Source organism: Trachymyrmex septentrionalis, unplaced genomic scaffold (genome assembly GCF_001594115.1).
Source record: "Trachymyrmex septentrionalis isolate Tsep2-gDNA-1 unplaced genomic scaffold, Tsep1.0 scaffold13, whole genome shotgun sequence".
Taxonomy (NCBI): Eukaryota; Metazoa; Arthropoda; class Insecta; order Hymenoptera; family Formicidae; genus Trachymyrmex; species Trachymyrmex septentrionalis.
Window position 1 is genome coordinate 1,463,422 of NW_017304438.1, and position 27,528 is coordinate 1,490,949.

Consider the following 27,528-nt stretch of genomic DNA (forward strand, 5'->3'; position numbering starts at 1 on the left):
ATTTATCGTGTTGAGATTCTAGGTTACATCAATTACACCTATCAGAGTTTAATATTCTTCTTTAAGCTGACGATGGATTCGATAAGTGGAATATTTGCTGTGTACACAGAATACCATGTGTGCCTGTTATTCACACGTTTTCATTAATAAATGACATTTAGATAAGAATACCCCTTCTTGACAAGAATTTTTTCGTAAATAGAATCGTTATAAACCGAATTGTAGTTCGTATACAGCATATTGAATTACGCTCGTCGAGTGTAAAACAAGCATTCTGTGTATATCAATGCATTGGTACTTTACAAATTTATTCCTAGTCGACCCTTGGCTCGAAACCGACAAATAATTACGGAATTATTAGTGCAGTCATTCTTATTTGAAAAAACGTGCAATGGAAAAGTGCGAAAACCCACTGAAGGAGTCAGTGAAGGAGTCAGGGAAGTTGCGGCAGTTCCTTGCCACGATAATCAGTAAGTTGAAAAGAAGAAAGAACGATTTCTTCGACTCTTCTTCAAGGAGCAGAAGAGATATACGACGCAGGCGATGGCTTCAATCACAAAGGAGAGGAACTTCCTTTAGTAGTAGTTCTCCATTGATGGATATAACAGCACTTAAAAATAAAGAAGAATTATAAACAGAACATATGAAAATAAAAAAGATTAATATTTTTAAGCAATTTATATTTAGACAGTGATGCAAGTGTGATTATTCTAAGAAATTAAATTACTCTAAGAATTAAATTATTCTTATCGGCATTATATCAATGATACTTACAAAATGACATTTAATACAGATTATAAAGAATACATTAGGAAAATATGTCTATTACAATTAGTTTCTACTGAGTCGTCGAAAGTCTTATTTATTCCGTGATATATATTTGCAGTAAATCAGTTGGCGTTATCTTACGGAATCGTGATAGGATGGCCGTCACCGTCAGCGCAACTGTTGCAAAGTCCTTCGTCGCCTGTGGGAAACCCCATGACTGATAACGGCATATCCTGGTTGACTGCCACTTTGTGCCTAAGTGGTACTATCACGGCTGTGCTAACGTCGGTGATACCAGACAAATTTAGTCGGAAGAGATTGGGCTACATATTAGTGGTGCCAATAATTATCGCCTGGATGTTGATCATGTTTGCTACCGAGCACATGTATATCTATGTGTCGAGGGCTCTGAGTGGCATCAATGGTGCTGCTACGTTCTTCATCGTACCAAACTACGTGTCGGAAATTTCGTGCGACAGTATCCGTGGCATGTTGGCAAGTATCGTGATACTTTCCGTGAATTGCGGGATACTAGTGGCTTACATCCTGGGTGGCATAATGTCCTTCCGTGCCTTGCCTGTGGTCATCATAGCGTTAATTCTTTTCTATCTTATCACTTTCGTCTTCATACCGGAGTCACCGTTTTACCTGGTGCGTCGAAATCGTACGCACGAGGCGATTAGGTAAAAAAAAAAAATAAATAAATAAAATATTCTCCTTAAGCTCGAAAATACGTTGCAATTTGTTGTTTCAGAGCTTTGAAGTGGTTGAAAGCTGGAAACAGTCTGGAAGCAGAACGTACGTTGTCGCATATACAGTTGCAAATCAAGGAGACCGCATCCGTAAAATCTGCCAAGTTTTCAGATTTGATTAGAGACAAAGCAACGATTAAAGGATTCATAATTGTCATGGGTCTGTTCATCGGTCAACAACTTTGTGGCATTTTTGCGATGGTAATTATCAGTGATAGATAGCTCATAAACTCAGGCATTTAATGCAATACTATTAATGCTTATAAATCCTTCAAATTCGCTTTCTTTCTAAAATGGCGTGCAAAAGTTTCCGGCCAGACATTTTGTATATTTTAATTTATAAAAAAAAAACCGATAAAATTTTAATTATTATCAGATGTTAGTATAAGATTTCATTATCCACATCTTGTACTGATACCCGATAATGATTAAAATTTTATCAGGCTTTTTTTAAATTAAAATACAAAATGTCACTGGCCGGAAACTTTTGCATATCACTGTATAAGCTAAATAGTACGTCCAATATATTAACAAAACTTCTACGAGACTTCAATTTCATTTTATTTAAAACTTTATTTTTGCAAAATGACTGAATTTTCGATTTTTCCATCTAGATCAGTAACACGGAAATGATTTTCAAAATGTCCGGTAGTTCGTTATCACCGAATATGTCATCTATCATAGTAGCGGTTATACAGATCTTTGGATCGTGGTTAGCGACATTATTAGTGGAGCGTGCTGGCAGACGACCCTTGATTCTGCTATCCTGTGCGGGAATGTGCGTGTGTCATTGTATGATAGGTGTATTTTATTATCTTCAGAATTTGCAATATGAAGTGTCCGCTTATTCTTGGATACCGGTGGTAGCGTTATCTGCCTACATGATATTATTTGCTTTGGGAATGGGAAACGGACCCATCGTGGTGATGTCTGAGATATTCAGCCGTGACATAACCAGCCTGGCCTCGGCCATAAGTATCTCTGTAAGTTGGGCATCTGCATTCGTCATGACGAAAACCTTCACAGATATCATTAATTTGTTAGGCGTGCATGGTTGCTTCTTTCTCCTCGCTGCTTTCTGCGTATGCAATTTTCTGTTCTGCTTCATGTTACTACCAGAGACCAAAGGACGGTTACGCGAAGATATTGTGGATGAACTTAATGGCGTGCGATGTACAAATAAGAACGAAATTAAGCATATCATTGGATCAAATTCAGTTCACGCGGCGCATGTGTGAAAATGTTATTTACGTTCAAGGGATCTGAAAACTAATAATACTATTAGCGAAAAAATTTGTAAAATGTCTCCATAATTTAATGTTGTAACATAACTGTGTACAGAAGTTTACGTGTTGTCAGCGTCTCAAAATTTTATTTCCTTTACTAATAATGTGTACTACTCGAAATAATTTTAGTTGTTTAGTCCTTACATTCCATTTCGTATTCCCAAATTTATTCGTTACTTAAAATTTGGAATAGTATCAATTTGTTCAAGTATTTTATATGTGTTCATTATGAAAGTTGTTTAGCTTATTCTTTGTACAACTTTTGTAATATACATGAGCAAGTATTCCAAATTTTAAGTAATGAATAAACGACCTCCTGTCAAAGTCAGACTGATTACACTTTATTAATATGACATGTATTGCCAAAAATAATTGAGTAAATATGTAAGTTGCTTCGTACAATTAAAGGGAGTCTCGCGTTATTTACTTTTAATCGATTCATTGTTTCTTCCGACATTATATTTTTTATTAACATAAAATTTATCAAAACTGTTTGCATTGTATATAACATAATCTCATAATATCATATCTTATCTTGCAAGTGTGTTTTACAAAAGCTATGAAAAATATTGATACATGTGAAAAATATTGATATATGAGATATATATATATATATATATACATATAGCACGACAGATATAGCAGAACTGACGTTAATGAAGATATTACAATAATAAGATTCAAATAAAGATATAAAAAAATTGTATATGAATGTTGATTGACTGGTTTTAATAGAACTGTTATTAAAAAAAAAAACAGATATTGTATAAAAAATATGTACGTAATTCTACAATTATTATACTTATTTTAAGTGATGCCAAAAATGCATTTATTGTATAAATAATATTAATTATATTAAAAAATTTATTTAATTAATATTAGTTATGATAGGATCAAAATTTTTATGTAAAATAGAATAAAACTTTTTATTTACAATTAAAATTATATGAATGTGTATATCCACAAATATACATTTATACTTAAGTAGATTACAAAGTATGCATTTCTCATTTACATTCTTCTGTAATAAAATATGTATAAATAAAAATTCTAAAATTATATATAAATGCAAACTAATGCCTTATAAATGTTACTAATTTAATTACTACATTAATTTGATAATATTTAATTTTCTATGCATATTTAAAAAAATATGTTAAACATAAACTAAAAGACAAAAGATTATATCACTTTCCACAATAAATATTATCAATCATCAGTCGTTCTTTTGCGTACGTTCTTGTTACTGATTTTTCTTTTTTTAAAAGTAGTGGCTGTTTCTTCATCGTCACTGTTACCTATATTAATTTGTATAACAGTTTTTTCTTTAAAAGTCCTCTGTAATGGCGGTGGCTCTATCTTTGTAAATGTGGGCAGCTGTATTTGTTTCTGTTGTTTTGGCAATTGAAGATCCACTGGTTCCTTCTTGCTAAAATATTAAACGTTTTTGCATTTATCTATATAGACTATATAAAGAAATATATAGAAAATTAATTAATCTTCAAATGATTTAATTCTACTACAATACAATAATTCTAATACAATAAAATAGTATATATATTTGTGTATAATAAAGTTATGCATATATGTATACATACAATAATATTGTACTATTAAATAATTGTACATCAGCCAATTAATATAGCTCAATTTCTAGCAGTTTTCATTCATAATCCGTGAAAACTTACGCATCGTCTACTCGAGAATTAATATTAAAAGACTTGCTGCCGCGACAAATTTTCGTGAAAAATATCTTAATCCATTTTGGCAATCAAAATAGTATAGCGGAATAGTATAAAATATTTACGTTGTCTCCACGATTTGCCAGGATCCGTAAGGTTGCGGTCTCTCAGGTACACTGTAGTCTCGCCAGTAAGGTCGTTCTTCTTCAACCACCTTCTTCTTTATTTCCATGCTTTCTTCAGCATCTTGGACATCATCGTTTTCAACTGATCGTTTCCTGAACTCTTTCATCTTCTCTCTCTCAATGTTGGCTCGTTGCTCTTTGAGAATATCTGCTTTCTTGCCTGCTTCCTCTTTATCCAATTGTTCTATAAGCTCTCTCTGGATCACCTCTTCCTTCGCCTCTTCTTCTTGCTCCATGAAAGTCATGTAGCCTTCTTCCGGAGGCTCCCAAACCGATTCTAATAATTATGGAATGCTATATAAATAATATTTATGGAATGCTCGATAACAGGTACCTCACATGAGATTTATTTATGATTCATAATATATTTAATCTTAAGAAAAAAACGAATTAAAACTTATTAAACTTACATATTCAATGTTACAAATTCATGTTAATAAGAAGTAGAAAAGGAATAAGCCTAAGTTGCGTTCGGAAATGCGCGTTATTTTGTCATATTCTTGTTTCATATCTAATAGACGATGAAGATAAAATGACACAAATAGCACTAATAGCGTCTCCCATGATCATAATTTCATCAACATAACAGAAATTTAAAAAATCTTACATTTTAAATGCTATTTGAGAGACATAGTTTTTGCCAAAGACAAAAATATAGTTATGTAAATTATAAATAATAAATAAAAAACATACAAATATGAAAATTATATTATTTCAAATAAGAAACAAATATAAGAATTGCTGTTACAACGTCTGCAAGAAAAATGAAATGCTAACATATTATAGTTACTGTCTGACGAAAAAAGATATCCAAAAGGCAGACGTGCAAAAAAATAAAAAAAAATCGACAAAGGTACACCCACCGTTCGTTTCAATGTGCCAATAGTAAGTGTATCCTTCGGGACTGCGAGCCTCATACCACAGTTTTCTGACGGGTGCGGTCGGACGATCATCCTCTTGGGTCTTCTTCCCCTTTCCCTTCGCCTTACCCGATTTACTTTTCCCCGGAGTCCTGCTCTCGCCGTTGTGCTGCTGCTGGACTCGTGGAAACGACGGCGCACCTTTTGATAAAGTTGCCGGGTCACAAGGATCCACTTTTGGCAAGAACTGGAAAAGTTTCAGTTGAAAAGTTCACTTCGCATTGATCAACCACGTTCTAGTTTTTTTAAGAAAATAATATACGTATGCATAATCAAAGATGCCGCAAGTAATCCGACTTTTAAAGATCCAGATCTTATAAATAACATAGTGAATACTTGTTTTGTTTAATCACATCATCATCAATCATGTTTTAATTATTATTTCGATCATTAAATAATTAAAAAGATCAGTTTGAATTTATGTACCTGTCCACTATTGTTTTTGAATCTTGGAATCGTTTCTGGAGCAGCTGACGGTATACGGTTGCAATTTTGAGGCGTCTAGAAATATACATATTACATCACGCTAAACACTGAATTAAAAATACGTATAATAGAGGAATGATTATATATATATTTTCTAAATTTCGTTATTTTAACGTAGAAAAAAAAAATTATTCCTTTTTGCGCAATCTTTAAAAGTATTACATCTAATATTATTTTTCTTAGCAATAATTGAAAATTAAGAGATTAATTTTAGGTAAGTATAACTTACTTCTTTTGTTTCTATCCTATCCAGTTTCTCTTTAATGATTTTCTCAGCAGTCATATCTCGCGTATTATTCTCAACATCCTTCAAGTACGCAGCCATAGCCGCCTAGTCCAAAAAAAAGAATGATTACTTATCATCAGTATTTTCATGTCTTTTAATCAACATCTGTATATAATCATACATTTTCCATTTTCTTGAGGTCATCCTCGAATTTTTTATTCTGTTTTGCCTGTTTGGCGCTATTCTTGTGGATCTCCTTGAGCCGCTTACTGACATTTTCCTTGTGCTTCTTGCCGCCTTCATGGAAGTCGATACTCGGTTTATTATCGGCGATCCAGCACTTGCAGAAGTCGCAGAACTTGCGTCCTTGGGACTTCCAATAATCCGCCCTGCAATCCGTTATCACAAGCTAGAGTGACACCATATAAATATCTACGACATTGTACGGAACCGACGCATCGGCAAAATTTGTCAAGTTTACGAGTGAATCTAAATATATTATAAATATATATACAGTATTCCCTCTCTAGTGCTAAATTTGTACAACAAACAACGTTCTTGAATTTCAGCTTTCCCTACGAAGTTCCAGATACCTAAAGTGTCTTATTATATAATCTCGTTGTATAAGACATGTATTTATAAATCTCAAACTAAAATGCACGCGAGTCAGAATAGTCGAAAAAGTTCTATTCTCGACGCTATCGATCGACAGAGTGAATAATTCATTCGATTGTGGTTTGGGCTGTCTTCCCGGAGCAATTATTGGAGAAAATGCGGACGATGTTGCCCGTGTGGCCTAGGAGAAATGTTTTCCCCCTTTCGGGATGAGAACAAATTAGTTGGTAATTAGTCTCCGACCTACGCAGCCTTGAGCGTCATTCGACCTTCGCATCACGTCTCAGTTGCGACTAAAGGATTCCTAGGGAGCTTAATGAAAGCTCGACATATTGCCAAGTATTGCGACAGATGGAAACTAAAGAAAAAAAACGTGTGCATGCTTTGAGTTTTGTATCTCATCTTATCTTTCCATGATTTAAATTGAACAATAAATGGAAATAAAACAAATAAGAACGAAGTGCGATAAAATTTGGATAAAACTGTCTCTCCAGGATCATCAGTTCAAGGTACTTATTTGGATACTGACTTTGATTTTATGCGAATAATGTAACTGTTTTATATTTTCAGGGAAATTTTTGCGCTACCAACATTTACATCACATTCGATGTGCAGATAATTAATTCCAGTTGAAAATTTTATAATAGAGCGTACATCGAACACACTCTTGGGAAGACAAAGCTCTAATTAGAAGCTGCCAATTAGAAGCGGAACCGTGTCTAATTATTACCAGAGGAAGAATTCAGGTCGGCTTGCTAATTTTGCCAGATATGCCAGCGCGAATATTTTTAGAAAATTAATTTAATCATGACAATTCGTCTCTATTCAGTCAACCGAATAATGACGAATAATTATGTAGACTTTAATTTACATCTTTCAAAGGATGTTTTATTGAAAATTATATGAAGCTTATATAGCTTAAATCAAAATGATTTACACAATAAGGGAAAACGAATAAACGAGCAAATACGAGATTTTTAATAAAAACGAATTAAGATGGTATAATTAAATTACAAAATGTATACGAGAACAATGCTCGCAAGATTTTTCGTACTCACAGAGTCTTTATCAGTTGCATAAAAATCAGAGTATAAATAGTGCGTTTAATTGATTTCAAATTACATATATGATTAAAAAATATTCTTTACATAGGTAATGTTGAGGCGCTTTTCTATGTATTTCCTCATAATAATGAATTTCGATCACACATATACATTCTCATAATAAGAGAAAACAATCCGTTGTTATCAGACGAAACTGTGCAGTTTTGTCAAAGTAAGAGTAATAAATTAAAATAAATATCTTAAACAATACCAAATCAATAATCTGTCTGTGTCAGAAATAGTCACAAATTTATAAAAAATAATCAATTAAAGAACTTTAATAATGTTATAGTAATGATTTATAATTAAATTAATAAAAATTTTATTTAATAATTTATAATTATAAACCTACGGTTAAATAAGTAAAATACTCAAAAAATTTTCAAGAAATTATAAAATTATAAAAATATGTACCTAATATTTGATCAAATAAATTTTAAAATAAATGTAAAAGACTTACGAGCCGTACATAGTTATATAACAATGAGAATTGCATATATAACAAGAGATAATTGATGTTTATCGACAATTGGAATTAAATCATATATTTTTGTTTAAATCAGAAACACGCAGGAAAGAACTATGATTCTAATACGAATGAGTTATGAGATATTAAACTGACAGTGAGTTGATTTTTAACAGACTGCGAACTCGTGAGAGTAGAGCTGAAAAATGTTGTCAATTTATATTATAGTTACATTGAGTAAATATAGAAATATGATTTTAGCAGAAATTAGATATCCTAAGTCTTCTTATATTTCTAAAATAATTAGTATCGATTAATAATGATAATGATTAAACGATGTTAGCCAATAAGAAATTCAAAACTATAATTTAATTGCATTTTCCCTTTAAATACAATCAATCGTTAAAATAAAAACCGTTAAAACAAAAATTCAAAAATAAATCTGTATCGCAAATATTTGTAAATATTTAGTATTATATTTCACGTCAAGGAGAGAAGTATTATTGAACAATAAAAATTTTCTGATCTTGTTAATTAATGCCAATGAGTAATCTTCTGTTAAGATGGATCGATTGTTTCTTTTTGTCGAGTCACCTCCAACGAAGCCACGAACAAAGTTTCAACCTGTTGCTGTACCGAACTGTCTTATCGCAGAAATTCGCTTTGACAATAAACGTATCTCACATAGTGGCGTCCGTTTCTATTACAGGTATGTCTCGCTGCTCTCTATTAACATTTTATCAACCTCTCATAACTAGTATTTTATGCAGAATTCAATTCAACTGTGACAAAGCGTAACAATAATGAAAACAGCATCAAAGTTAGAAAGACTTTGTAACGTTCTTTGAAAAACTTCTCCTCTGCTTTTATGTTCGGGAAATAATAAAGTTTTATGCATTTTATTACGTCGATGTAAAAGGTTTGTTGTTTTTCCATTGTACTTTGCATTAAAGTTAGAAAACCACGAGGTTCTTTGAAAAAAAAAAAAAATAGAAATTTTTTTCTAGATGAAGACATTAAAGTCCTCGACAGAAATTTCGCTTCGGTTTGTTGACAATTTTATTTGACAAAAAAATAACAACTCTTTTGTCAAATCTGATAAAAACTAATAGCGATAGAATTCCTTTAATTATCCAAATCTTTAAGAACGATGCTAATTTAAAAAAATTCTTTATATCAATTCTTTCCTTAAATGTATATTCCTAAAATAATTATATTAAAAAGTCTAATAATACTTTTCTATACATATGGATGTGGGTTGTGTTAAACTGTGATGAATTTTGATATCTGCAGCACTTACGGGACGAACAACTAGACTATCATCTGGAACGGCTCAATGAATATTCATTGAAATATTGTGGGAATCTCAAGATTAGTCCCTGAGGTGTAAACAGATTACAATGTTTCATCACATAATATTGTTCTTGGATTAATGCTAGAACCGCGGTTGTGCCATGGTTGATTCATTTTGATAGTTCTTTTTTTTCGATTTTAATTTGGAGCTTTAGATTTTTGTGACTTTCATAAATAATCATCATTAAAAAATTACAAGTAATTTTACTTTTATAATGAAAACCCTCACTTATAAAAAGGTGTAAATTTACCTTGAATAATGATTGCGTTAATTGAGACTTGTGGATCTAATGATAACGGAAGTCGTATTTAAATCACCTATTCTCTCAATAATCTCTCCAAAACAAAATGTACTTGCACGGTTTTTGATTGCACAAAATTATTGCCATTAAAAAAATCTATATATCAATGTATAATATATTTATACATTATTTTTATTAAACCATGATTGAATTAAATAAAAACATATTTATAGTTATATTATATTTTAATAAAAAAGAATTTGCAAAAAATCAGCAGCAAAAATAATAAATATTCTGGTAATAGAAATAATTAAAAATGCATCGTGATTCTTTCAAATCATGATAACTCGAAGAAAAAAATTGCAATTCGATTTATTAAAAAACCGTTTTAAAAGCAAGATGTCAAGCTTTTAGATTGTTTGAAGGAAAGATGAAAATGATTTCTTATCAACTCTGTGCACACTCAAAATTGAAGATTCTCAATTATGTACAATATGTACTTGAAAAGTTAAAAAAAAAACGCTGAATTTTCAAGATTTAAAATATTCTTTTTTTTTCAAATTACAGTATAATTCTATTTTCTAAAATTATATACAATAAATGTGTATATTCATTTTAATTTCAGACTCGAAATGACATTTTAATTTTATTTTAAAGAATATATTTATATATTAATATATGCAAGAGAAGGGCAAAGAGCCAGTAATGTAGTAACAAACTTTAATTAAATTAAAATTCAATCATAAATTACAAAACGACAAAACAAACGTTTCGACTCCGCTCGAGTCATTTTCCATGTTGCGGTAATATTAAAACATGGCTATAAAAATATCTATAGTATAATATTACAGTCTTCATATTGTGTAGCGAACATCTGACTTCCACAATATCGAATAACGCAATGATGCTACTCTTGCAAATTTGCTTCAAAAATTAAAAAAAAAACCATTGTGCGATATGGATTACCATCTATCTGCGTTTTCTCTCTTTTTTATTAATGAATTCTCAACACTTTTACCGATATTGACAAGAATGTTTTTCTGACTACTTTGAATTCTGACATAACTGACTAGCAAGGCACTACACGTTATGAATGTAATACCCTAGATATTTTTATAGCGATGTTTTAATATTATCGCAACATTGAAAATGACTCGAGCGGAATCGAAACATTTGTTTTGTCGTTTTATAATTTATGATTAAATTTTAATTTAATTAAAGTTTATTACTACATTACTGGTTCTTTGCCCTTCTTTTGCATATATTGTGTTTTATACTTACACAGCCTTATTATCATTTATTATATTTATATATTATTACACAATCTTGACGATCGTTAGTTTTATGATATTCCAAAATTTAATTAGCAATATACCGGTGTTCTTAACGAGCGATTCCGAACGCAGCATCGCGGGAAGTAATCGCCGTAGATGAATTAGGGCAACGTGGGGTAGGTAGAGCGTGTGAGCGAGATTAAGCAAGATCAATACATAAGATTTCAAAGCACACGGCCATTGGCCGAGTTCCAAAGTGGAAATATCCCTCCTCCTTTGCCGATCCTCCGTCATTCCTGTCATGCACCGTTGCCTTTGCATACCGAAGGCTAATGTACACGCAAATTGTCGAACGTGTTGTCACCATAAATCCGTTGTCGCGCGCGTACAGAAAATGCGGATGTGGCCGCGTGCATACCATTGTTGCAGCAACAGGTCCTCGCGAACTGCGTCCAGCTGGTATAAATCAACGATTGTCAAAATGCGGTTGGAATTTCTTGAAATCATCTCGTGTAGCAGATGTAAGGTTGTTGATATTGCGTCTCACAGTTCAAAAGATTATTCTCATAGACGCGACTCGAGAGGCGCGCGTTAGTCTTGACATTTCAGAGACGGCCAGTTCCATTCGCGAGAGAATCCACCCACGAAAGTGTCCAATTGTAATTCTCACGAAACGTAGACGTAATCATATTAGCGTGATTGCTGAGCTGCGTTCAGAAACCTGCCTTCATCCGGGGTGCATCTATAGATACTGCGGTCATATTTTCTTAGAGAAAATAAAGGATAAACTTGAAAATTCTAGGATTTTATTTCTAAATAGAGGTTTAAACTAATTCGTGACTGTCAAAAGTCTACGCATTTTCTGCAAGTTTCTTACGCAGTATATCTTAATTCCTAAATAAAGCACAAGTCATCATAACATTAAAATGACATCAAAATAGTTGCACATTTGATTATTAAAAGTCACTTTTCAATCAATCACGACTCATTTTGATGTCATTTTGATATTACTGCAATTTTGCTAGGTTACATTTGGGCTAATATTGTCTTTGCATAAAACTAAAATTGTTCAGTTTCCGAAAAATTCGAACATTAGTATATTAGACATTGGAATGCTAATTAGAAAGGAAATTCCCGTAATATTATTAAAATTAAAGATAAAATTGAGTTTTGAAAAAATAAATAAAGGATAGCTATCCAAAATAAAGGCTCACCGTACCTATACATTGTTAAATTTATAGAGTATCAAATTTAACTTAATTTAAGTCGCCATTGCTCGATATATTATATATATAGTAACTTTCATTTATTTTATACTAAAACAATGGAGTTAAACAGTTTAAAACAGTTCAAATTAGGTTAAATTTTACAGTGTCAAATTGACACTTACATAGTATAAAATTTATCCATTATTTTAGAACAAAATAACAATATATAGCAGTGATAACTCAAATTAGGATAAATTCGACACTAGATTTAACAGTATAGGTACCACTTTGTTCTTATTTAACATTGAACAATAAGAATAAAATGATATACCCTAAATTCCTAAACGCATCATTCCTCTGAAGGAGGAACGGACCGCGACAATATCCCGGTTAAATTATCCGCGTCAAATTCAGCGTTGCGGCGAATAAGATCGCTATCGCCGTCATCTCGTCATAGGCAGGAGCACAGTGTTGCATGACGTATAATGTATAAAAAAATGAACCAATTGAAGTCCTTTATTTTTCTCCTTTCCATAAAAAAAAAAAAAATTAAAGACGCCGATTGGTTGATTTTCTTACGGTTTATGCATTATGCAAAGGTCTATGCTTCGGCCTTTCTATCGCAGCACGATATATTTGTGCTCGCGAGCTACGTTAATGATGCGCGTTCGTAAGCTTGTGGGGATCACCGAGGCATCTACTTCTCTGCTATCTATAGAGCGATCGTCACTATTAATACGAGCTATTAATAGAGGTGGATCTTTGGATAGTTGGGCGCGATTCTCGATGCGATTCCGAATCCCTTCGAAGAATTGCGTCGTGTTATTATCCGCGACAGCCAAATGCGACAATGGAGAATTGACCAATGTGCCTCTGGCCCTCATCCCGCTCATCTAATCGTCATCTCTCTCGCTTGGCAGACGCTACCGAGTGCGTATGTACAAGCCGTCGTTACGGTTCATCATCTTAATGTGACGCGTTCGCGTTTGCATCCGCTCTTTCTTGTTTGCACTGCGGCGAAATTGCAACCGTACACTAGCTCGTCGCATTAACCTGCACCGTCATCCTCTAATTCCCTCCCACATTTTCGAAATACAAGGAGCAAAAATCTGCTCCTCATAAAGTCGTTACATTGGCAAAATTTTCCTCATCCAATAATTGAAAAGGACATTGGAAAAATGTTACATTAATAATATGAGAAATAAATATAATTGTTTTTTTTTATTACAGATAAATGATATCATCCTCTAGTTTCCTCCCACATTTTCGAAATACAAGGAGCAAAAATCTGTTTCTCATAAAATTGTTACATTGGCAAAATTTTCTTCGTTACACTTTCTTTATCCAACAATTTAACAGAACATTGGAAAAATGTTACATTAATAATATGAGAAATAAATATAATTGTTTTTTTTTTATATTATACATAAATGATATCATCCTCTAATTTCCTCCCACATTTTCGAGATACAAGGAGCAAAAATCTGTTCCTCATAAAGTCGTTATATTGGTAAAATTTTCTTTGTTACGTTTTCTTTATCTAACAATTTAAAAGAACATTGGAAAAATGTAATTAATAATACGGAAAATAAATTTGATAAGTTTCTGGATATTTTTTTATAGATTAATATATATATAAATATTATAAATAAATAATATTATATATATTATATAATATAGATAAATATATTATAGATAAATGATATTATCCTCTAATTCCCTCATTTTCGAAATACGAGGAGCAGAAATATGTTTCTTACAAAGCCATTACATTGATAAAATTATTTTTGTCACATTTTCTTTATCTATCGATTTAGAAAAACGTTAGAAGAATATTATATTAGAAATAAGTATGTAATAAATTTGGTAAATTTCTCATTAACTTTTCTTCGATGTTATAGACAGACAATATTGTGCGTTCGACTGACAACGTTGTTGCATAAAGATACAAAACGATCTCTCATATAAAATTACGGCTTTCTTATGCTAAACTGAATTTATTGGCGATTATATTGTGACGCTTTCGTGCCGGCCAACAACAATTTGGACGAGACGCTGAGTCGTTTATCGGGCGAAAACAATGATTTTATATCCGACATTATTCCGACATGTTTGCTCGTCCTCGTACATCGCCAACGCGTGCCGACAATGCCGAGATCGTGCCCTTGATTCCGTTGCTGCGATGCACATTGTGCACAACTCGATGGCTATTTTAATACGATGCGTTCTTCGTTATAAACGTATCGACAAAGTATAGCAAATATTAGGATAGCTCGGATAATTTTTCTTCCTAATATAAATCGATCACACTTTATATCACCAAACGCAAAAAAAAATCTGTTAATAAAAATTACTAACTTTTATTTAAAGATCGTTTTGTTATCTTTATGCAACAACGTTGTCAGTCGAACGCACAATATTGTCTGTCTGCAATATCAAAGAAAAATAACGAGAAATTTACCAAATTTATTACATACTTATTTCTAATGTAATATTCTTCTAACGTTTTTCTAAATCGATAGATAAAGAAAATGTGATAAAGAAAAATAATTTTATCAATGTAATGGCTTTGTAAGAAACATATTTCTGCTCCTCGTATTTCGAAAATGTGGAAATTAGAGGATAATATCATTTATCTATAAATTACATCAAGCACACGATTTATTTTCGAAATAAGCGTTTCAAATTTCGCGAAAGCTTAACTTGTATACTGGTAGATATCAAAGGAGTAATAGTAATCCAATCCCTTAGGTTAAGTAATATTTTGTAATTTTTAATTTCCATATGTGTCAAAATGTAAATCAAGCCATTTCTGTGATTAGTTTCCAAGTAAACATCGTTCATATTATTATTCATTTACGTTGTTACAAATTTCACATAGTAAACTTTCATAACTTTTTCCTGATAAAGACGAAACTCTATGATTTTCCTCTAATCATATTTTGAAATTTTTTGTATTTTCATTCTGATTTGGAAACCATCGAATATTTTAGTGAAAACAATTCAACATAGCAATGTAAATCTTACTAATGTTTCTGATATACCGCATTCATTTAATTGTGTAAAAGTCGATAGTATTCCAAAACTGCGTAAATGTGACATACGCATATTAAATTTCTTAAAAGTCATTAATTTAATTTTCCAAAAAATTTTATAAAATTCTCCTTTTCTGATTTTCCTGATTTCTCTGACTTTCATTTTCTCTGATCCCTGATTTCCATTTTTGTGGTTACCTTGATTTAGCAATAATAATTTAAATTTTTAAGTCAAATTTAATACATTTTCTTGAATTAAATTTAATTCTATTGTTTTAGTCAAATTAACGATATATTAGAGATGATTAAAAATAACTCAAATTGAGTATAATTTGATATTATGAATTTAACAGTGCATTTAGCGACATTAGAAAGAAGATTTTAGAGAGACATTAGAGACATCATTAATTCACAATTTCTTTAAGAGACTGAACTGTAATTGCCTTTTTTTGAGTCAAACAGAATGTCAGTGTGTAAAAAAAAAATTTTTATTTTATATAATTAATACAAACAAATGATAACGCATACGTTTCGATCAAGAGCGCCATTCTGTAACGTTTTACACGTCTACCGATAATTGTCGTGATTTTGCGCAGATATTTTGTGTGGTAAAAAAGCTGCGCAAGATACATAATGATACCGACAACTATCAGTAGGCGTGTACAGAAAGTTACAGAATAGCACCCCTCCTGATTTGAGTTCTCTCCAGTGCATGAATAAAAGAATACAAAAATCAAAATTATGTGGACACAGTCAATTTCATAATTGATCTTACAAAGTATTAGATTCAAGTCAGAATTATCCTTTTTTTTTAACGGAACATTAGTATGATGTTCTCGCATGTATCACATCATAAATTCGTCCATTTATATCTACACCTTAAATTGCCAAAATTAAACATTGAATTTTTTATATTGTTATTTATAAATTAAAATAATATTATTTCATCAAAAACTTGCATAAAAGTGTTATATGAAACATTATTGGAGATGTCGACAGCTCGCGCGCTATGGATCTAATGAAAGTTCTCGCGACAAACATCAACCGATACATATAAAATCGTAGGAGAGAGGGGAGCAACAAGTCACAATAGATTAGAATATAGAGGATCAAAAAGTGACGTTTTGTAAAATCAAGTCATTAGTCTGTTGTTTTATGTGTAACATTTCAGAAAACAGTCTTTTATCAAATCTTTTCTTCATCTAGGATTTTTACCTCCTAGTTAAATTCATGGGACATTTCCAATCTGTGCTCCGTAATGTATGAAACATATGCATTATCATTTGTTTGTATCAATTGCAAGCAATAAAAAAATATTTTACGCACTGATATCCTGTGTTGGCTGAAAAAAGGGCAATTACAACTCAGATTTATTCGTCAGAGTCTAAATTGTCACTTTAGTTCTTTAAAAGAGCCGTAATAGCCTTGAGAAATAAATAAGAGATGTGTAAGAAGTAAACGAAATTAGTTAACTTGTTCAGTTACTTTCATATAAACAATGTCTATTTCTAAACAATCGATAAGAAAACAAATTGCTTCTCTCTAGCGATTTTACGTTACAGCAGTTTTCGTATAAAAAGGGATCCTTACTTTAATGCTCAATAAGGCTTGGTGAAATTTACCTATCGTGCTTATACCTCCAGAAGGCGAATTATGCTCGCTGAAAATCGCCGAGAAATTCGGAGCACGATAGCACGGTAGATTATGCAAATGATATTGGTATCGCAAAAAAAAAAAGCGATTCTCCCGAATAACCCCAATAAATTTCGCTATTCACCCTCGTAATCGACTTCCATGTATATTTTCAGCGAGTAAAAACTACAATTTCATCATCTTATCTCGTACGGAGTGACATGTAATCCGAAAGGAGACGCGCTCGTATATCGTGTAAAACATTATCCTAACAGTTATATTACTCTCTCGCCGTATCGCGTGTAATTTGACAAACAGCATCTTAAAATAAAATCTGAAACTTGATCTTTAATTAAAAATATTTCCCGAGTAAAGTTATAATTCGGAAATGTCAAGTGTCGTATGTATAATACACGTGCTTCCTTTTTCCATGCATAAAAATAAAAAAGTTTCTTTATTAAAGTTGCTTTATTGAAATTGCTCAAAGCTGATGCTAATTAATGCCGCCGAAATCGAACCTAAGTAGATCAAAACTCACTCGTAGCGATACGTTAAAAATTGAGGTATAGGAAGTAGGCTTGGGCATCTCGAATCTTTCTCTCTGCCGGTCCATTGCTATTTGCTTTGGCAGCTAGTTAACGCGCATTTGACGTTGTCGTACGCGTGAATATTTTTGACAGGTTCACATTTTGAAATCACTCTTCATGCTATTCACCCCTTGACAGATATGGATTTTAGGATACTCGTTGTGATCAAGGTTCTCGAAAATTTATGATTCCCCAGAGAATCGAGAGACACAGTTTCTAGACGTACGGATTTACTGTATCATGAAGGAATCGTAAATTATTATTTCACATGATAATAAATGTGACTTGATCAATTTAAAAGAAGATTTAAGTTTCTACATCATTCGACAAAATAAATATTGGCTCATTAAGATCTTACACTGTGTGCGGCGATTCGATAAGTAGGGGAAAGGGGGATAAGATAACGAGATTAAGATTTGTCGATTTTTCCTAATTTCTGTGATGAGGTAAAAAGACTGATTTATTTTTCTTTCAAGTTCACTATAATCTTACTTTGTCATTTGTAAAAATTATAAAGTTATTAAATAAATTACAATTCTTTAAAATTTAATTTTTTTCAGGTCATATCTCAATTTCGTTATCTTGTGGATAAGACTTTTAGTGGATAAGACGAAAAGTCAATTTAAGTTAAAAATATATTTTTTATGAGTAAAAAAAGATTTATTATAATATTGTTTTAATATATTATAAGAAGTTTTAGAGAAAAATATAAACAAAATACGTTTATATAATTTATGAAAATAAAATTATTGAAAAATGTTAACATTAACATTATTATATTTATATATTATATGTATTGTTTGCAATAATTACGTGATAAACTTATTAGTAAAATATACTTATACTTTACTACTGTGTGTCGAAAATAAAATAAGATTTAAATAAAATTATTATAAAGAACATTAGAACTAAGCTTGGATATCACAATTATATCACATAAAATCTAATATCTTAATATCACACAGAAAAATGTTTATAATTAACCTTATTTTTAACCAAATAAGTATTTTATATGAGACAACCGTGAAAGTTATATTATAAAATATAAATGTTAATTTTAATATAAACATTAATTTTTGATTGTGATATTATGAAGTATTATGTAAAATTATGTAACATACAGAAACAATGTGTACATATTACATAATTCTTCTCTTCTTCATAGAAATGTCTATATTAGTCATATTGATTGTATTATAAGAAAGATTTAAACCATGAGCATCAAATTATTTATTATTTGAGTGGCGAAAACGTCACGCGTGATCACGCATGAATACATAATTTACAATCTGCCTTCATGAGAGCGTCATCTTATCCATACACGACATTCGTCATCTTATCCACAATTACCGTACATTTTTATTTAATTAATACCATTGTAATGCGAAAAAATATTAAAATAAAAAAATATTAATGTATTATTGTATTCGCTTTTAGTTATACAATACTGTAATTTTATTTAAAAAATGAAAGTATTTACTATAATCATGTCATTTCTTTACATACAAATACTGCAAAATTACAAGTGAATGCATCCAAAACACATTTCTTAATATATTATCTATTTTTGTAGTCAGATTGAATTCAAACTATAAAAGATTGTGAATTATTATCTAAAGCCTTTAATGAGTTAAGCTATGTATGTACAAAATATACGATAAGAAATGAGAAGGCCTTATCGATCTGAGCTAGATCTCAATGCTCAATTAATATTTGAACTTATACAGGGTGACGCACAACTACCGTATTTCCTCTTAAAAATTCTTGCATTCTTGAGGTAATTTTGAGACGAAAATTCGAATACAAAAATGTCGAGGCTACAATAGTTTTTGAATTACAGTAATTGGTTAAAGATAATTTGTAATTCAAAAACTATTGTTATAACCTCGATATTTTTGTATTAGAATTTTTTAAAATGTTCAAAAGAATCCAGAAATAATAATAAAAACTATGAAAATAAAATAGTTTTTGACTTATGAGCGTTTAAAGTTAGCTTATAATTCATTGTAGTTTCGACATTTTTGTATTAGGATTTTCATCTCAAAATTACCTCAAGAATACGTCCTTAAGAGGAAATGCGGTATTGTGAGACATCCTGTATACGTATCCAGTTCTACAACTACGCATTAAAATCATTTTTGATCTTTAAATGCAATTTTAAACCAAAGGGATGTAGTAATATAAAAATTAAATTACCAAGCAATTTAATAATATACTCGTAGATGTTAATAAGCATCCTAAAAACTGGAAATAATTTTGATGCTAATAAACATTTTAAAAAGTTAAAAATATAATATTTTATTTCTTATGGTTAAAAATATTTGTTTATATGAAAATTAACATAGAAAAATATAGAAATATCTTGCTCATAACTTTTGTAATTTGTTGAGATTGTATCAGCTTTGACTTCTACGTGCCTCTCGCAATAGGTCGTACGCATAAAGCTGCCGTATGCATAAAATATCTTCGCATAAAACACGAAGGCACTTGTTTCAGTATTCTTTCAAAATGTACGCTGTGTCACCATTTTACACAAGCGCAGCTGGTTTTTTTGGAGCTTTTGTTCCTTGAGTATTTACAAAAACCAATGCTAGTGTTTATTTTTACAACGCGTAACGATAAATTATTACGTAATGACACAGATAAAATAAAGGCTCATGCATAAAAGAGCATTTTAATCCTTAACGCGGGGTGCTAGCATCCCTCGAAACTTACAAACGGCGTTTCATAAATTAAACATAACAGGAAAAGAAGGGAAACTTGGCTTCTTACACAGATGCCACCGTTATGACGAAAGATTAAAAATGTTCGTTCGTAAAGGAAATCCGCATAATAACATCAGCTGTCTAATTTGCCAAAGAAACACTGAGAGAAAAGTGTTCATTATTTATCACATTGAATAATAAAATAATTATGGTTAGGAGTTCCATTTTTATGATTATTACTACTCTATGTTAGTATATAGTCGTTTTCTTAAACATGTAAGTTTTCTTAAACATGAAAAAATTGTATTATAATTATATAATTATATAATTATATAAAATTATATTATATTATAATTTCAAATATTTGTATAATAAAATATTAAGATATAAATACTAAATAAAAAAACATATTTTTATTCGGTAAATGCAATCGCAATTATAATAAATATAACTATTTTCTTAAATTCACTTATTATTTATGTAATAACAATAACTAAAAAATATGTTAAGAAGAAATTAAAGATTTTCGAACAATGATGTGTTATTATTAATAGCGGAATTGTCTATATTTGCATACACAGAGAGAATTTTGCTGAAGTATCCTATTTAACTAGATATAGATTTGAAAAAAATTTTGTTAGACCATCAAAATTTTTAGCGCACTCAAACTGATTGCTAGAATGTCAAAATGAGTATCCCTACCTAATAAAAATTTTGATAGTCCAACAAAATTATTTTCAGATCTGTATCTAGCTAGATTTTTGGATATTTCAACAAAATCGTTCTTTAATTAAATTGTGGTAATTACAACCATTTTTTTTGTTCTCTGAATGAACGTGTCAAATACACTGTTAGATATCAAAGACCCAATCTCTTGAGTTAAAAGTAACATTTTGTTACACAAAGAATTATCTTTTGCAACGAACTGTATTTCAAATGCGCGTTTCCACATTTGGAGAGTGTCCTTCTCTTAGTTACTGAATAAAACGAGGAATAACATTCATTCGGCGGATAAATTGATCTAAAATTTTTTTATTATATCGTTTACTGATCTGACGTGCAAATTGAACTTAAATTCTTAATTGTAATACAAATGGATTTTATTTTTGCACGTAAAATAATCTGTTAATTAAAATGAGATAAAAGGCACGAGTATTACAGCAACCACGCGTGGGGTTTCGCGTTAAAAAGTGTTATTAATTAATTAACGACGCCTGCGGACTTCGCACGGCTTGTGCGGGAAATTTGCCAAAAGACTCAACGTTGGCGGAACAAAGCAGCGTAGTAGAGGTCATGATAAAAAAAAACGGTTCGTGCATTGTTCTAATTTTGTCGTTCTCGATGATAAACAGTTTCCTCGTTTCGCGAAGTGCGCCGGTACATCTCTGATAAACAAGCGCGGAGTACAGAAACAATCTCGATCAACATCAAATTTAACTTGTTATCGTTATCGCGAAAATATATACGTCGAAACTGAAGGGGGTGCGCGTTTTGTTTAAAAAATAAATAATTCAACTGACCCATTTTGTGCGTGCGTATTATTAAAACTTTATTTATCGCCGTGTATTTCTAAAGAGATTAATTAACAAAAGCTTGATTAAAAATGTACACAACGAATGCAGTTTCATGCAGAAATCGGATAAATCGAAAACGACACACGGACGAGAAACATTCCCTTTGTTACAATGTTTATTCCCAACGTGATTGCATCGTAGCATGCACAATAACAGGACACCTCCCTCTATGCGAGAAACGTATTTTTCTGCACCGTACATTTTCAAACAAACAGTAAAATTCATCAAATAAGTTATTCTAAGCGAGTTACTTAATTTTTAGTAGAGCCTCGCTGAAAAGGATCTTAATTATTAAACTTTCAGAGAGTGTTCGAAATGTGTGGAAATATTTCACAAAAATCAAATTCTCGACACCACGAACAGATCGAGTCGGATTTCGCCAAGAAATTGAGAGGAAATGTATTTCTGCTATGCTTGTCTACATATCGCTTCATGCTGTACTCTCGCTTGCCACTCTCGTAGGCACTTCATCCGGAACTTTTTGCCCTCCAGAATATTTTCCACGGAGAAAAAGAGGAAGAGAGAAAAAGAGCTTGTGCGGTATATAAATATCTTTATTATATATCACCGCCCCTTGTCAGAAGCAAGCGACTCGATTAGAATAGAACGTCCATTAGCGTGTCGTAGGCTCTCGATTTCGATAATTTCCATATTAAATACGATAAACGAGAATAATTTGAGAAAATAATTTCTGAACAATTCGCGTACGAATAATTTTCGGAAGCAACAAAAGGAAGCCCTGCAATAAACTCCTATATTTAGAAATTGGAATAATTTCAAGCTCTCTCTCTCTCTCCCATCCTTGCTTCCAGACGATCGATTTTAAAACTGTAGGTTTGTTTACTGTGCGAAAAAAAAAAAGAATATCTATGATTGATTGCCGGGAGACAAAGAAAATTAGATTCGGATGGAATTCGACAAAAATGCCTTCGTTTAACTTCGTTTGATCTCACGCGAGATTGCATCGTTGAAGTGCATTTGTATGCATTTTTCCCGGGCGACACGTAGATACTGAATTCGCAAGTGAAAATGATGAATGATATATCAAGATAATGTGTGTCATCGTCGCGCATTCATTGATAACAATCAACGTCACTTAACGTCGCGTCGCCCCGCGCAATCGCGTTGTGTCGATATATAGGTTTATATGGGTTTATAGGCCGTAACAATGCAAACAATGACGCATGCACTCATCGGAAATCATCCGACGCATTTCTCTGTGTTCAGGGACCGAAGGATTTCGTTGAGCATCCGAAATGACGGACGGGTAATTAATCGGCGTGGAGATGATGGGGTAAGAGTCGTCGATAACTGATGGGAATTATGATATATACTATACATGACCGTTAGATATCCTGGAAAACCCGGGAAACAATAAAAAGCTTCTTTAACGCTTGATAACGAAATGCAAATGTTAATAATAATTAGAAGTCGAATAACACGGGCAACGTTTATTAAATCTTTAAAAATAAGTCAGTTTGTTACAACATACATTAAGAAGGAAAAATATAACGAAACGTAAATGATTATTAACATTGCATTTTCCTAATGTTAAACGTCTTGTTCGCTATTATTAAGAGTGAGAGCGTAATAAATTATTTTATATAGTAATTTCACCGTGTTAGTTCGTTTGTCTGCAAAATTTCATAGAAACGACTTAACTTTTGAAATTCTATTTTCGGCAAGAGGACCTTGTTTAGATTCATCGATATGAATCTAATCAATCGACTGCAAAGCCTGATTTTTAATTTTTTATTAACTTATACACGGAAAGAATTTTCTCTTAAAATGTGATTTAAACAATAGTTGTGGTACAATACAATATTTTAAAGATTTTTATCGTGCACTTCAGTAAAATTAATCGAACTTGTTTTATATCTTATTGTAGTTTTTTTTATCAATGAATGAGAGAGATTTACATAAAATTCTACGATATGCAATGTCTCACGATTATCATATTTTCAAGATAAGCTCCAAGAAAAAATTCTCTCCGCGTAGTTTAGAATTTTAACCTGATGAATGTAAAAATTGTTTTTTTAGTTATGACTAATCACTAAACTGATATTATATTAATAACTTTAAAAGTTATTCACTACAAATCATCAGTTTAATTAATCATAGATGAAAAAGTATAATTTTTACATCATCTCTCTCTCTCTCTCTCTCTCTCTCTCTCTCTAAGGCATAAATCTAACCACAAGTTAAGACAATGAAAAACGAAAGGCTAAGGAGTATCAAAGGTCAAGATCAATTTTAATTAGAGTTCGACCGAAACTTTTGCCAAAACTAAACCGAAACACTCAGCTACATATCAATTTCAATCGAAACCGAAACCAAAATTAAAAAATAAGAATCCTATGAAGGCCGTATGTATATAGACATATATCACATATTTTTCTTCATAAATATAAATAATTTATTGAAATAATAATTAAATTTCGGCCGAAATCGAAAACCGAAAAATTTCGGTTGTGCGTTAATTTTGGCCAAAGAATATAAGTACTTCTTCTTCATCATGATTTAAACATCATGATTTAATTATTGAAACAATAATTACAAGTATTAAAATTAACATTTATGAAAAAGAGCTGTATGGTTTCAGTCGAAATTGACACGTAACGAGTGTTCGTTTTTACTTTCGGTAAAAGTTTCGGACTCTAAATTTTTAACGAAGTTCTTCCAATAGTTACAGAGATTTTTCCCTGCGCTACTTAGTTACATTTGCTGCAAAGGATTATTTTATCGCAAATCGTTACACGGTCCTCTCTTTCTGTTTTAGAAATAGAAGAATTATCGGAATTCGGATTTCGCGTTAAATCCCACGCTTCGCCTTCCTTCGCAAATTGCGATTTGCACGGCGCAACGGTAATTTTTGTATGCAAATTTGGTTGGTCGGTTTCCGCTTTCCAGCGAAATTGTCAGTGAGCGTAATTTCGTATCCGAATAAATTGCCATCCCGGTAGGGATGAGCTCCGCGGTTTATCCGATGTCCTGCAATGTCCCTGAATTCCCACGTGTGCGGCAACGGAATTTACAATAACGGCGGATAACTCGAGCGAGATAAGAGATACTCAGTAGAAAATAGTTCCGTTCCGAAATTGTAAGTTGCTCCACAAAACGACGCGCCCTGAAATGATACTCCGGAACGAAGTACGTGAGAATCGACAATTACGACGATCCTTTTACAGTCTCGCAGTTCTATGCAAGATATCCGAGAAGCAATGAATGTGTGTGTGTGTGTGTGTGTGTGTGTGTGTGTGTGTGTGTGTGAGTGTACCTTTAATTATTAATTAAATAATCTCGCTTAAGTTTGTAACTGAAAGTGTTTGTCGGAAAATCTCACTCTGATTCGAGATAGCGCTCCACGAAGATCAGTAATTTATCACAAGTTTATAACTTTGTGATAAATTGAAGTTTTGATAAGACAAAGTTCAAGTTTGTGATAAGAAAAAGACTTTTTCTGAAAAAAGATTTCAACTGACGCTTGGATCCTTTCCATAAATATGAAGTTTGTCCAATTAGTCTCTAGGCGCGGGTCGTAAAAAAGATGGGTCGTAAAGTAATCGACAGCCGTTCTCGTCGAAGGGTCGTGCAGTTATTTCTGGAGAATTTCACGACGCTGCGTTTAAACGTGTTACACGAGCGTTTAAACGGTCCAATGTTGGGATAAATATTATTAACACGTAGCACGCATGTTATATCACGTGCCGCAACCACGTCAATTTTACTCATGAGGTCTCGCTTTCCTATGATACTTTCGAAAACGTGGAGGCCGGCGATCGTTTTCGTTTCGAGCCGCAACAAACGACTTGGACCCATTAGCGTCCGTCTTACTAATAAATATTGGCACCACTCGCTGCCAAAACACTAAGACTATTTTCTACCAGTCATCGTCGTTCCAATTTTTTTGACGAATTTCAGACGCCCGGACGGCTAAAAAAACGCTTGCGATAATGAGAAAATTGACATTTCCTCCTCATGAAAATTGTGGTTCTCATTGTCAGCTCCAATCAAATTCAGAATATTGTAGCTGTTGAAATTAAATTATTTGATAGAACTCTTGGTAGATCTCGAATTTATTTCAATATTAATTTCATGGAAAATTCATTAGAAAAAAAGCATCTTTCAGTCATATTTTTATCGTTTGTTCCAACCAAAGACGTAATAAAAACAGATTACGTATTTCTATGAAATTGTCATTCAGTTTAGAAAGAGTGAGGTAACTTATATCGTGTATCGCTCTTTCTCTTTAATTTAACCAAATTACTATTATTATTATTAATCTTATACATATATATATGCATGCTTTATACATGTATAACTTTACATATTTACTTATGCATGATTTCTGCACTTTTCTTTTTGCACATTATTATCATATATAGTATACTTATTCCTTTTTTCCTTCATATAATTCTTGTTACCAGAACTGAGCATATATTTGACTTTTATTTATTGTAGTCTTATTTAAAACACAGTATTTGCAATACAAGCATATTTCGTATTTCAACGGACTACATGAAAGTATTACATATTTTGTATTTAAAATCGAAAGATTGAAAGTTTTTTTGTAATTCAAATAATGAGATTGATTGTCAATCTTATTGTTAGTAGGTATATAAAATACAAAATACAGAATACTTTTAAATGCTGCCATGAAATATAAAATAATATTTTCATGTGCTCCGCTGAAATACAAAATACAAAATACAATTGTCTTACAAATACTGTTTTTCCAAATAAAAGTATCTCAAATACATATCCAGTCCGAGTTTCTATGATCGACAATCATTTCGTCAATAATGTTTTTAATCAATATACCATTTAACCGACATTATTAATTGACCGACATAGTAAAATCATCGACGATGTTTACATCAACACTCATTTTATTGACTTTGTACTTACCTACATATGTACGTAAAGCTGTTTGTATGTCATATTTTGACCGGTAATTTCACAATCGGTAATTTTACATTAATTTCCTCGCAAAAAAAAATATTAAGTGAACCTAGTAAAGATGACAGTACAAATTATACGATATTTTCATATATATTGTAGTTCCCCATGATTAGACAAAACAATTTTTGCCGTTTGTCCAACAGCATTCGACGAACTGTGTTTATTACGCGAAGAGAATGAAGCAACTAATACTCACCTTTGAGTCTACACTGGAGTATAAAGTTAACATTTTCGTACACAGGCATCATTGATGGTGCGTTCTGAATTGTACATGAAGCGCATGATGCATCATTTGTCATTATTGTACACCGAAAAGTGGAAAAGAATGCAATACACTTTAAATGCAACGCCACACGAAAAACCCACATTTGGTTAAATTAACTGGAATTGTGGAAAATGACCGATTCAGAATTCTAGTTAAGTTTACTAGATTTCTGTTTAAATCTATCAGAATTCTTAAAATAACC

General features: G+C 31.7%; 2 protein-coding genes across 4 annotated transcripts in view; one reads left to right on the forward strand and one right to left on the reverse strand.

The window, feature by feature from the left end:
* Positions 1 to 180: 180 nt before the first annotated feature.
* On the forward strand, positions 181 to 3,412 carry LOC108756703 (facilitated trehalose transporter Tret1-like). Its single transcript, XM_018500709.1, has 4 exons — positions 181 to 470; positions 887 to 1,451; positions 1,523 to 1,721; positions 2,135 to 3,412. The coding sequence occupies exons 1-4, from the start codon at positions 392 to 394 to the stop codon at positions 2,756 to 2,758; spliced, it is 1,467 nt and encodes a 488-aa protein (XP_018356211.1). The 5' UTR covers positions 181 to 391; the 3' UTR covers positions 2,759 to 3,412.
* A 563-nt stretch (positions 3,413 to 3,975) lies between these two features.
* The window catches only part of LOC108756812 (WW domain-binding protein 4), a 49,969-nt gene continuing 26,416 nt past the window's right edge, over positions 3,976 to 27,528 (reverse strand). Inside the window, exons 1-7 of one of the 3 annotated variants that reach the window (XM_018500885.1) lie at positions 16,561 to 16,810; positions 6,487 to 6,694; positions 6,309 to 6,410; positions 6,020 to 6,094; positions 5,537 to 5,780; positions 4,614 to 4,950; positions 3,976 to 4,235 (exon numbers count right to left, since the gene is read on the reverse strand). In XM_018500885.1, coding sequence (XP_018356387.1) covers positions 4,016 to 4,235; positions 4,614 to 4,950; positions 5,537 to 5,780; positions 6,020 to 6,094; positions 6,309 to 6,410; positions 6,487 to 6,694; positions 16,561 to 16,562 — 1,188 coding nt within the window. In that variant the 5' untranslated portion in view covers positions 16,563 to 16,810 and the 3' untranslated portion in view covers positions 3,976 to 4,015. Of the gene's footprint in view, positions 4,236 to 4,613; positions 4,951 to 5,536; positions 5,781 to 6,019; positions 6,095 to 6,308; positions 6,411 to 6,486; positions 6,695 to 16,560; positions 16,811 to 27,528 lie in introns of those variants that run through there. The other 2 variants (XM_018500884.1, XM_018500886.1) reach the window with 2 other exon arrangements.